This window comes from Protobothrops mucrosquamatus, unplaced genomic scaffold, assembly GCF_001527695.2.
Source record: "Protobothrops mucrosquamatus isolate PMUCROS unplaced genomic scaffold, P.Mucros_1.0 scaffold1520, whole genome shotgun sequence".
NCBI lineage: Eukaryota > Metazoa > Chordata > Lepidosauria > Squamata > Viperidae > Protobothrops > Protobothrops mucrosquamatus.
The window spans coordinates 168,197-179,825 of record NW_015387692.1 but is presented as its reverse complement, the minus strand read 5'-3'; the positions used below and the strand labels follow the sequence as shown (position 1 = coordinate 179,825).

Below are 11,629 nucleotides of genomic sequence, written 5' to 3'. Positions count from 1 at the left end.
CAAAGCTCTTTAGTGAGATAAATTGGAGGAAGATTTGTCTCTGTTTCTAAAGCACCATCCCATTATCAAAATATATAGCTGGACTCTTTTTTTAAAAAAACACTTCAAGAAAAAAAAATCAGAATGGCACATCCTTGGGTTATAACTCCACCTTGCTTTCTTTGAGTAAATGTGGGGAAGGAAATATTGAATTTACAGTCCTAATAAGCGTAGCAGGAACATTCTTAGCTCAATCCTTAATATCTCCAGATGTTAACTGGAGCCAGCCAAGAGGGTCCCATGGCTGAGATGTGAGTAAATCAAATTCAACCTTCTCCCAAAATCTAATGCAGTGTTTCTCGACTTTGGCAACTTTAAAATGTGTGGACTTCAACTCCCAGAATTCCTCAGCCAGGATAGGAGTTGTAAGTCCACGCATCTTAAGGATGCCAAGGTTGAGAAACACTGAACTAATGTCATAAGGATACTGTGAAGTTAAAAGTGAAGGAATGCCATGTAATTTATCATGCTAAACACGTACACTGTACGTGCAGACCATCCCTCGATTAATTATGTTTAATTGTCCACCCAGTTCTGGATTTTCTCTCCTGACAGGCTAGAAAACACTGGGCAGATATGGTCTTTCCTGCCATCGATTAATTGATCCTTTTATTTTTTTTGTTGGTTTAACTGCAGGTGGATAAGAATTGAAGTTGGAACTTTCTAACAAGGTGTATTCTCCACCACAAAACACTCAGGGTCTTTTACAATCATGGCTAAAGTTTAGTAAGCTCCATCTGGCTAAATGTATTTGGTAGTAATTATTGCTATGACAAATGTTTTCATTCTTGTGGAGGAGTGACTAATCTGCAGGAAATGTTCTACACTGCCCAAAGATTATTGCCTATTAAAAATATGCTTTCATTTAAAATATTATCTAGGGACTAGGGTTTTTTTTAAATATATATATATATTTAATGGTGACTGTGAATATTTCCTGAATATTAATTTCTGGTAATACATTTTTCACCTTATACTCAACTGGTAACTCCTTCTTTATGGATTACTCATATGGGTGATCTCACACACAGCACAGAGAGCGCTATGAAGCCAAAGGGATCTAGAATAGAATAGAGCTGGAAGGGACCTTGGGGGGTCTTCTAGTCCAGCCCCCTGCTCAAGCAGGAGAACCTATAGTCCATGATTCATAAAAGAGCCGAGATTGCCTACCCGTGACCTATACGGTCTCAGACAGGTGAATGTCTAGTCTCTTCTTAGTTCCAGCTCAGTTCTAACTTGGGACTGAAGCTGACAATTTAGTGAAAGGAAAGAAGGGCAATATAAATCAGTTGATCACCATTCCCTCAACTGAAAACAATAGGAAACAACTGAGCGAACGAAAGTGAGGCTAGCAAAAACAAACACGCCCCCACTTACACAAAGAAATGCCAGATGCTGGAAATGCAGGTAGAATTGGGGCCAGAAGAAAGAAAGGGGTTTAAGTGTGTTATACGCTCAACTTTACACCCTTACGTTGGCACGCTTGTCAACAGCAGCCGTTAAGTGAACCACACATGGTGGTTAACTGTTCTGGCTTCTTCTGTTGAGTTGGCTTATTGGAAGCTGGCTGGGAAGCTCACAAACAGCATCAGGTGAGCCTGGGATGCAGCAACTATGATAAACACATGTTGATTGCCAAGTGCCCAAACTTTGATTATAAATGTGAGGACCGGTCTTTCCCCCCCCCACAATGCCATTTTAACTTCAAACAGTGGCTAAACGAATGGTTGTAAGTCAAGGACCACCTGTAATATTTTTTTTTTAAAGGGTCCCTTTTTTAAAACAATGCACGAACCGGCTTATGAAAAAAGTTACGTGAAGTTTCAGCTCAGCCCTCCCTAATGATGTTTGTATTTTCCGACCTGCGCAAAGAATGCTTGGTAGAAATTTTTCATTTTTCAATTTCACAAAGAAAATCGGATCGCATTCTGATTTAGGCTCTCATGATCCGTTGGCCCCCAACTTCATTGCTATGTAAGATGATGGGAGCGATGATTTATTATTGGCTGTCATTCCTTCTGGAGAGGAACAATCTTCTTCTTCCATATTAAAGTGACTTTCAGGCAAATCGATCAACCATAGATCACCCCGTAAGGCTGTCTGGTGATGTTAATAAAGCATTCTGTAATAAGAACTTTTTATGAGTTGTATTTATAGACGGTGAAAAACTCTATAATCTATTTCAGTTTTAACTGATGGGTGAAAATAAAGCTTGAAGTCATTATGCCATGGAATTTTACAATGTCAGGTGTAGAACACTCCCCCCCACTTTGTTTTTTAGAAATAAGAATTCATACACAACCTTGGGGTCTTATAGGAATTAAGAGTGGCTTCAGAAGTCAGGTTGGGTTTACAATACACCAAACTTGAAACCCTAACCAAAAGCAACACACTATAGAGCAATGGGTGGTATGAATCCAACCTCGGTATATTTGGAAACCAAAAAGTAGTTTTCTCTGTTTGGAATCTGGTAACAGCAAAGCAGGAGAAATATCTGCTTTGCTAAATGTAGCAAATCCTTGCTAGATCAGGAGGGTGTGGTTGTATAAACGGAAGATCTTCAGTCTTAGGGATTTAAATTGGATTCCTGGCTTCTGATTACGCCGAGTGATCCAGCCCATTGGGTAGGTTGATGATTTAACATAATGTCCCAGTGAATTAATGAATTAATTACCAATCGGGTTAAACGTGTTGTGTAAACACAAGTCAATCTGGGAACCCACTCAACTAAAACATTCCCACTGTGACTGAGTTATCATCCTAACTCAGTGGCTGGATTTTGAAAGAGTAAATGATACGATCCCAATTGAAGGTGGCTTGCCCATAAACTGTGGATAAATAATGTTGTGCTTAGCAAGATGTTGGAATATGGTTTCTGTAATCTGAAATTAGTACTGTACACCTGGGTAACAAGGTCTCGATGTCCAGCTTTGATGAAATTGTGGTTTATTTCTGAGCTTAAATTCAACTGAGCAGTTCCGACTATTCATTTGTGAACTAGTCTGTGATATGTATACAGGTTTTTCCTGGATTTGGAAAGTTTCTTACCCATATGTGTACATTTCCATTAAGGCAGGCTGGTGCGCTAGCTAAATTGCTTATACCAAGCCAGAAGAGCTGAGTTATTTGATGTTCTGATGGTACTGAATTAAATTGCTAAAGTGTAATCTCTACTATCTGTCACTTCTCCAGATCTTTTAAGTGCCGCTGATACCTTCCCGAAAATTTCAATCACTAGAGAGGGCCTGGCTTTGGAAATTATTGATGTCCTTAATATGGTAATACGTCATGGCAACAATGACATTTTTGTATAGATCTCGGCTTGTGTGGGTATTAAAGAAAATGAAATGGGAGATAAAGCAGTCAACAAGTCTTCCTCAAATCATTCAAAAAGCCTAAATACTTCGAAGATTAGAACACACACGTTCACAGTTCAGTCAAACAGCAACAGACAACACGGCTGTGGGAAGTGAAATGTGAAGGTTAAACGGCTAATGAGATTTGCAAGATAATTTCAGAATGATTCTTGCCTATTCAGGAGTAAATCCCAGTGGAGTTTGATGGTTCTCTGAGGAAAGTTGGAATAGAAGTGCAGCTTTAACTATGATTTCAACCTACTGATTAGTAACAGAAAAATCTTAAGGATGCATTTATCACCATTGCTCTGTAAACAAAATACTCTTTATCTTCCAGGTTAACTAACAGTTTAAGATTGATTAGCAAGGGACACATTCCAGTTTAACACAGGTTGTTCTCAACTTATAACCGTTTGAAGTTACAACGGCTCTGAAAAAATTGGCCTAAGACTGGTCCTCGCATTTAATGACTGTTGCAGCATTCCCCACGGAGATGTGATCAACATTCAGAGGCTTGGCAACCAGCGTGCATTTTCGACCGTTGCCACATTGTGGGACTGCCCTTTTGCAAACCTCCGTTGGCTTCCAACAAGCTAAGTTGATGGGGGGAGCTGAATTAGTGAAGTCTTTTGCTTCACAACTGTGGCAAAAAAAAAAAAAGTTCATGTATGTGACACGCTGAACCACAAACTAAGCAGAGGATTGCATTTGGACACGGTACATTAAAATGAGGCTGGTGCTGTCTGAACACGGCCATTTTGTGACCCAGCCTTCATATTCCTTCAGCATCTGCTGTCGAAGCAGCAGCTTCATTTTAGAAGGAACATGTGCTCCCCTCCAATGTTCTGGTACCCCAAATCCCAGTGCCGAGAGATGCTGGTTATTGGAGCAAGGCTGTTAATATAGACTAATTACCTCTCCCTTAATAGTAAGGGCTTCTTTTTTTTGGAAAGAATGCAGATTTTTTTTTTCCCGGGAACATCGGCCTTCAGAAATTCTTCCAAGAGCGAAAATCTATGTTTATGCTTTAACTCTGTGGTTTAGGCTGAGATCCATTGTCGAGTTATAGTCATATATATCAGGGGACAAAAATCTATGGTCTTTTATATATGGCTGAATTAAATCCCTCAATAATAAGCCATTCTGAGCAAACCCTATCAGGGCACTTTATCCATTTGTGTAAAAACATTTCTTATCACATCTTTTATGTTAAAAGAACAGCCGTTCTGCAATAAAACGGAATTTAACCATTAAAAACTGCAGTAAGGAGCTGCCGATTTTAACCAATTGCCATTTTCTGTTATTTATTTAAGATTTTTATTTTATTTATCCTATTTAAGAATTGCCCATCTGCCTTTGCTTTTGACTTTGGTTTCCTGTCATGTTTGCAAGGTGTTACCAATTTTCTATACAGGAAAGTTTTCTATACAGCAAGATACATGGTGGAGCTGCTGATTTAAAGCCTTCTGCTTTCAATGGAAATCTGCACCCATTTTAAATTAGCGCAAATGCTTAAGTTCTTCACACACACACACCTACACACTTAGAAGCTGCATGCTTACTGATGTGGTTTTAAGGCAGAAAAGAGGAAGGAAAAGCAGTTGTGAGATCCTGTGCTTATTTATTCACAAATAAGCTGTGTGCAGCTGAATGAAACTTGTGAACAGGTATCTAAAATCATCCCCTAAATGTTTTTTTTTCTTTTCTTTTCCAGGAAAAGTGTTTTCCAACAGTGCTCTCTAGTGGCACATCTTGAGATTATAAGGCAGAAAATAAAAAGAACTGAGCGGTGATTTACGGGAATGCCCGTCCCTATTCAATTTAAAAATGATTTGGAAAAGACACAGACCTGGAGAACATGTTCCTCAGAAATGGGTTGCCTTCCATCTCTCTTGCCTGTTCAATTGAACTTTTGGCTGAGTGGCATTTCAGTGGCCCGCTCTTAATTTTTACAAAATGAAACAGCCGCACTTCAAAGCAGAGAAGGGATAGGGCAGTGGTGGCGAACCTTTTAGAGACCGAGTGCCCAAACTGCAACCCCAAACCCACCTATGCATTGTCGGGTGCCGGGTGGGTGTGGCCCATTGGGTGGGCGTGGCCCATTGGGTGGGCGTGGCTGCGGTGGTAACGGCAGACTGGGTGGGACTAAAAAGTTCAATCAATCAATTCCAACTTTGCAAGATCTTTTTTTTTTCCCACAAGAAGTTGAAATTGACTCATTGCTTGAACATTTTTTTTTTTTGCACACGGCGGCGGAGGCCTAAAGCGAAAGGTTTTATAAAACCCAGCTGAAGGCCTAGGACTGGGGCGACGGCGCGCGTGCCCACAGAGAGGGCTCCGAGTGCCGCCTCTGGCACCCGTGCCATAGGTTCGCCACCACTGGGATAGGGGGTACTTCAACGTAATTTGTGATGTGCTTGAGATTACAATCATAGGGTAAGGATTAAAAATTATACTGAGGCAAAAACAATATATGATTTGCTTTTGGATTGCGCTGTCTTAGATTGCACTTTAATACTGCAGTCAACAATTTTCACAGAGCACGGCTCAACAATTGCGATCCAGTTTAGTCGGAAGCCATTATACCGACTTATGAGTTTAGTGATCAAAGTTACAACAGAACTGGAAAAAGTGACTAACGACTGTTGTTCACACTTACGGCCGTTGCAGCATCCTCACGGTCACGTGATCAAAATTCAGAGGCTTGGCAACTGACTCCTATTTATGACGGTTGCAGTGTCCTGGGATCTTGTGATCCCCTTTTGCGACCTTCTGGCAAGCAAACTCAAATGGGGGAAGCCAGATTCCCTTCACAACCCGTGTCACTAACTTAATAACTGCAGTGATTCACTTAACAAATGTGGCAAGAAAGGTCGTAAAATGGGTCAAAAGTCACTTCACCGTAATGGACATTTGGGGTTCAGTTGTGGTCGTTAAGTCGAGGACTACCTACACCTCTACATAATGATGAAATTCCATCATAAAGTATTGTGCTTTCTCTCTTTTTTGGGGGGAGGGGGTGTTTCCCAATTTGTATAGCAGTGGATCGGGGTGATAATGTAGAAGGCATACAACAGAACTTGGGGATGGAGTTAAAAGAGGGATCAGCCTAGAATCCTTACATAGCTACAAGGAGCTAAGTCTAACTCCCCTTGAATTTTGTTACCCCTTATCTAACTTCAAGCTGCTGCTGTTAATTGTGAAGATTCCTGTGCACAATAAAACTGTTTAACTGAATCTTCACACGTGGTGGACCTGGCCCTCCATGCCTGACAGATAACATTTACAGACTAGATTTCCCTCTCCTGTTTTTGTTTCTACCCGGCAAAAATCTCTTTAGCATTTTTATGCAGAAAAACTATATAAATGAAAAATTAAAAATAGTCCGCTGCACAATAAAAAAAAAAAAACCAGACAACTTTGCAGCCATAAAACTTGATCTCAGCTTTACTTTTCACAACTAACAACACAAGCCACGTTTAGAAGAAGAAAACAAAACTATTACAAGTTCCTTCCAATCAGTTCTGGTCTCAAAGTTATATCCATTTACATTCAGTGCTTTTTTCTGGTGGTGAGAGGGAAATAAAAGCTACGTAGTTAAGTGCACAGTATCTTTATGTCAACATTTAGATAAGGCAGGCACTGCTTCTGGATATTTACAACCAGAATCAGGCCCCTTTCGTAAATGACAAGAACAGAAGAGTGAAGAATCAAATTGTTCTCAAATTTACTTCCTGGAACTGTTTCCTTCTTGACTAAACACCCAAATAGTAAGAGTTTCCGCTTCTTTGCAACAATGTTTTGAAAGAGAAAGGTTATTTCTCAGAATGGAAATTCAAAACCCCCTTTCTCACATGCAACCTATGTAGAAATAACACCCCTTTCTTCAAACTGTCCTTTCACCCACCAGGCCTCACATTTTTCTGCTGTGTACAACACTGAAGGATGGGCTGGGAGGTCAGCAGGTGTCGCTGGGATCTACAAAGAGAAAAAGAACTGTTAAGTAGCTCACAATGTTTATGAAATTCGGGCTGCTTTCCAAGAGAACCTGTTGAGACTGAACTCAGCCAACAGGAGGCAACAAATGAAGTCACGGTGTGGACCCGGCGTCTCAGTACAAGCTGGTTTTCTTCATGATCCGCAGAAACTCCTGTTCATTGACTTCCCCATCGCCGTCTCGATCGGCTTCATCAATCATCTCCTGCAGCAGAAGCAAAGATCGAGGGGGCTAAGAGCGGGTCTATGGAAACAAAGATGACTTCAAAGAGCTGCTTACTGTTCCAATCTGACCTCAACGTAATCAGCTTTGTCCACTGGCTGACGTTGATTGATCTTTTCCCACTCATGCATTCCCACTTGTCCATTTACCAGACTTCAGCTTATTTAAAATGAGTTCAAACCATCACTGTTTATACAATCGCTTCGAAAAACAAATCAACACAATTTCCAACCTGAAGCTCCTCGTCCGTGAGATTCTCCCCCAGTTCTTTGGCCACGCGCTTAAGGTTTTTGAAAGAGATTTTGCCTGTTTCGTCGTCATCGAAGAGCTTAAACGCTTTCAGAATTTCTTCTTTTGAATCTTTTTCAGCCTTAAAAAAAAAAAGAGCAAGCCTTCAGACATGTTAAACAGCGTGAAACAAAAACAAATGGGGCAACGCTGTAGAGAGCTATGACCCATAATGACGTAGTGGTTAGAATGCAGCTGTATTGCAGGCTGACTCTGCCCAATGCCAGGAGTTCGATCCTGACCGGCTCAGGGTTGACTCAGCCTTCCATCCTTCCGAGGTCAGTAAAATGAGGACCCAGATTGTTGGGGGCAACAGGCTGACTCTGTAAGCTGCTTAGAGAGAGCTATAAAGCACTGTGGAGCGATATATAAGTCTAAGTGCTATTGCTATTAGGAGCCCTGGTGGTGCAGTGGTTAGAATGCAGTATTGCAGGCTAACTTTGCCCACAGTCTAGGGTTCGATCCTGATGGGGCTCAAGGTTGACTCAGCCTTCATTGCTTTTGAGGACTCAGATTGTTGGGGGCAATATGCTGACTCTGTAAACTGCTTAGAGAGGGCTGAAAAGCACTATATAAGTCTAAGTGCTATTGCTGTTTTAAAGCAGGTTCCGCCCTCAAAGCGGATTCCGCCGGAGATGGCTTTTAGTGCTCACATACAATCAAACACATCCTCATCATCCAATCAGAACAAGATTGTTGAAGAGCTGTTGACAGAAAAGACTTTAAACTTTCACTCTTTTCCAGTCTGCCTCACAAGTTGCATCGTTCTACCAGTCCCAGTTTGGTATCTGGAGTTACGACAGAACGCTACCAGGAGAAACCCCAGACGGCTTTCGAACTTTCTCAGAATTGCAGCATAAAAACAGCGCCTATCTCTATAGCCAGCAGAACATACCATCTTCTGGGTCATCACTCCTAGGAAGTCACTGAAGGTGATCTTTCCTGTCCCTTCCTTATCAATCTCAAGGATCATTTTCTTGATCTCGTCTTTCTTGGGCTCAAACCCAAGGGCCCTCATGGCGACCTGAAAACAATGAAAAGAGGCCGAGATAAGATTGGACTAGAAGACCGCCCGGGTCCCTTCCGGTCCTACGATGCTCTGGCTAAAATTACAGATCTCCTCTGAGAGGCCCACTAATGGAGCCGGCTCTCAGGTAATGAGAGCACCTCAGGGGTATTTGGTAGCTTGCCTTCAACTCTTTTACGTCAATGTTGCCAGTCCCATCGGTGTCAAAGAGATCAAAGGCCTCCCGAATCTCTTGCTTCTGCTCTTCGGTGAGTTCGGTTTTGGGAGCTGTTTTCTTCCTCTGAGCTACTGCTCCAAGGGACGCTTTCTTATAGCTGGAGGCCTGAGAGCATGGATGAAAGGCAGAAGAGAACATTAAAAGATATAACCCAGTTTTAGCTCTCTAGAGGGTTTCACTTCTGACTATTCCAGAGAGCCTGGCCCGACTTTGAAGAAGAGTTTCAAACACTTCTGCCTCTGAGGTCCCAATAGCTAAATTACTGTCTTTTTTTAAAAAAAAAAAAAAAGAAGAAAAAGTCCAATTTTTGGAATGTGAAGAGATGCACCATCCCGCAGATGTGATGCAAGTCTTGAATTATTATTTTTCGAACACATCCTAAATCAAATAGGTTTATTTATGTATTTGGTCTAGGAACACCCTGGTTTCCTTCACCCAATTCATACATATCTGGTTATAGTTGTGTAGGAGATATTCTTCCTAAAGATATTCCTTTAAAAAAGCTTAACCTTATTGGAATATTGTAATTAAAATTTAAAAATTAGGTAAAATTTAATACAGGATATGGATATGTATAAGCAAGAATATAATGATAAATGTTCTGAGCTTGTTATAATTAGAAATTTACTAGCTTAAGGGAAATAGAGAAGGAATTTTTTGATGTTGTAACCTGAGATATGTACTAAATATTTTGTTATTGTACTATTGACTACCCAATCACCATGCTGCTTTCCAAATATTTAAATGTAAAACTGGAAAACCAATAAAAACTTGTTTCATATATATAAAAAAGCTTAACCTTATGATTAAAATGACACTGTAGTCATATTGTATTTCCCAAGCTTTAAAAATATTACCAATTTTATTAGTGTTTATTCTCAGGAAAAAAAGCATTATGGCTGCAACTTAAAATGGAAAATGTTGATGCACTGATCTTATTGTAGGGAACATTTTGTTTTTAAGTCAACATATATCAGCACGGATATATTGGGGCTGCACTCAAGGAGATCCTCAAGCTGGTCAAAATAATCAAGATGAGAACGATGGTGCATAAAAGAGAGGGAGCTTTGATTGCAAAAGCATGGCCATCATCTTGACTTTTTTGACCACATCCCACAGGCAACTGTTATTACTTGACAGCATACAGGTAGTCCTCAACTTATAACAGTTCATTTAATGATCGTTTGAAGTTACAACAGTACTGGAAAAAGTGACTTGACCATTTTTCCCACTTACAACCGTTGCAGCATCCCCACGGTCATGTGATCAAAATGCAGACGCTTGGCAACTGGTTCATACTTATGACGGTTGCAGGGTCCCAGAGTCGTTTTGCGACCTTCCAACAGGCAAAGTCAACGGGGGAAGCCAGATTCACTTAACAACCGTGTGACTAAGTTAACAACTCCAGAGATTCACTTAACAAATGTGGCCAGAGGAGCCGCAAAACGGGGCAAAATTCATGTAACAAGTGTCTCACTTAGCAACAGAACTTCTGGGCTGAATCGTGGTCGTTAAGTTGAGGACAACCTGTACTCACATCGTTCAACAGGGTTGAACAAAATCAGAAAAGCAGTAAATCAAGGAAAGCAAATGATCCAGTTCCCCCCCCCCCCGGTGCTACTTTTCTATAGGTAAGATGCTCCTTTTTTGGTCAAGAACAGCCTCCCCAGAGCTGGCGGTGCTGTGGTCGTCTCCTGGCAACGGCGATGGGAATGCCTAGCCAACGTTTATTGGATCTTCCGGGAATGCCTGGCCAATGTTTATTGGATTTTCCAGTCTAGCCTGCCTGTCCCCCCCCTTGGGATCACTGGGTGGTCTCCTTTCCAGCGTCCATTTACCCCCTCTTGAGCTTTACAAGAGGTTTCCCCCACCCCATCCTCGCCGAAACTTCGAATTGGAGTTTCAAGGCACGACTCCACCCACCACCGCGTGTCCCTCGGAGAGTTCACACGTGCACGGGAAGCGGGAAGCCCGGGATGGGGCCGCCGAGTGGAGCAAGCGGCCGGGAAGGCAGGCGGGGAAAGCCTCCCGCCTCCCGATCCTTCAAAGGCGGCGCCAGATCCGCTTCGGATGCGCAAGGTGGCTCATTTGCATACATTAGCATAGGGAACGGATGCGAATTCAGGCCGTTAACGGCGATTTTGGCTCAATCGCGCCTCGCCTGGCTTCGCCGGCACTGCCGCCGCCTTCTCCCCACCTGCCTAACTGCCTTCCCCGGCCGCGAACCCCACTGACCATCCCCCGAAGCGGCGCCGGTCCCGAGGCCGCCCGTTGGGAAAAAGAGCCAGAGCTCAACCGTCGCCCAGCAGCCGGACGCTCACGGTCGCGCCTTCCGATTGGCTCCTCTCGCTACGCGCCGACTTCGGAACAGCCGCCCTCGCTATTGGCCGAACGGCGGGGCGCGCGAGAGACGCACTGGGAGGTGATTGGTGGCGACGTCGGAGGGCGGGGGTGGAGCCGACTTCGGCGGGGAGAGGACCCGA

The 11,629-nt window shown here is 42.5% G+C and overlaps 1 protein-coding gene across 1 annotated transcript; it reads right to left on the bottom strand.

Moving 5' to 3' along the window:
* Positions 1-6,820: 6,820 nt before the first annotated feature.
* On the bottom strand, positions 6,821-11,478 carry CETN2 (centrin 2). Its single transcript, XM_015822305.1, has 5 exons — positions 11,382-11,478; positions 9,093-9,251; positions 8,798-8,926; positions 7,847-7,984; positions 6,821-7,596 (listed from the first exon to the last, which is right to left on the bottom strand). The coding sequence occupies exons 1-5, from the start codon at positions 11,382-11,384 to the stop codon at positions 7,507-7,509; spliced, it is 519 nt and encodes a 172-aa protein (XP_015677791.1). The 5' UTR covers positions 11,385-11,478; the 3' UTR covers positions 6,821-7,506.
* Between the last annotated feature and the right edge of the window lie 151 nt (positions 11,479-11,629).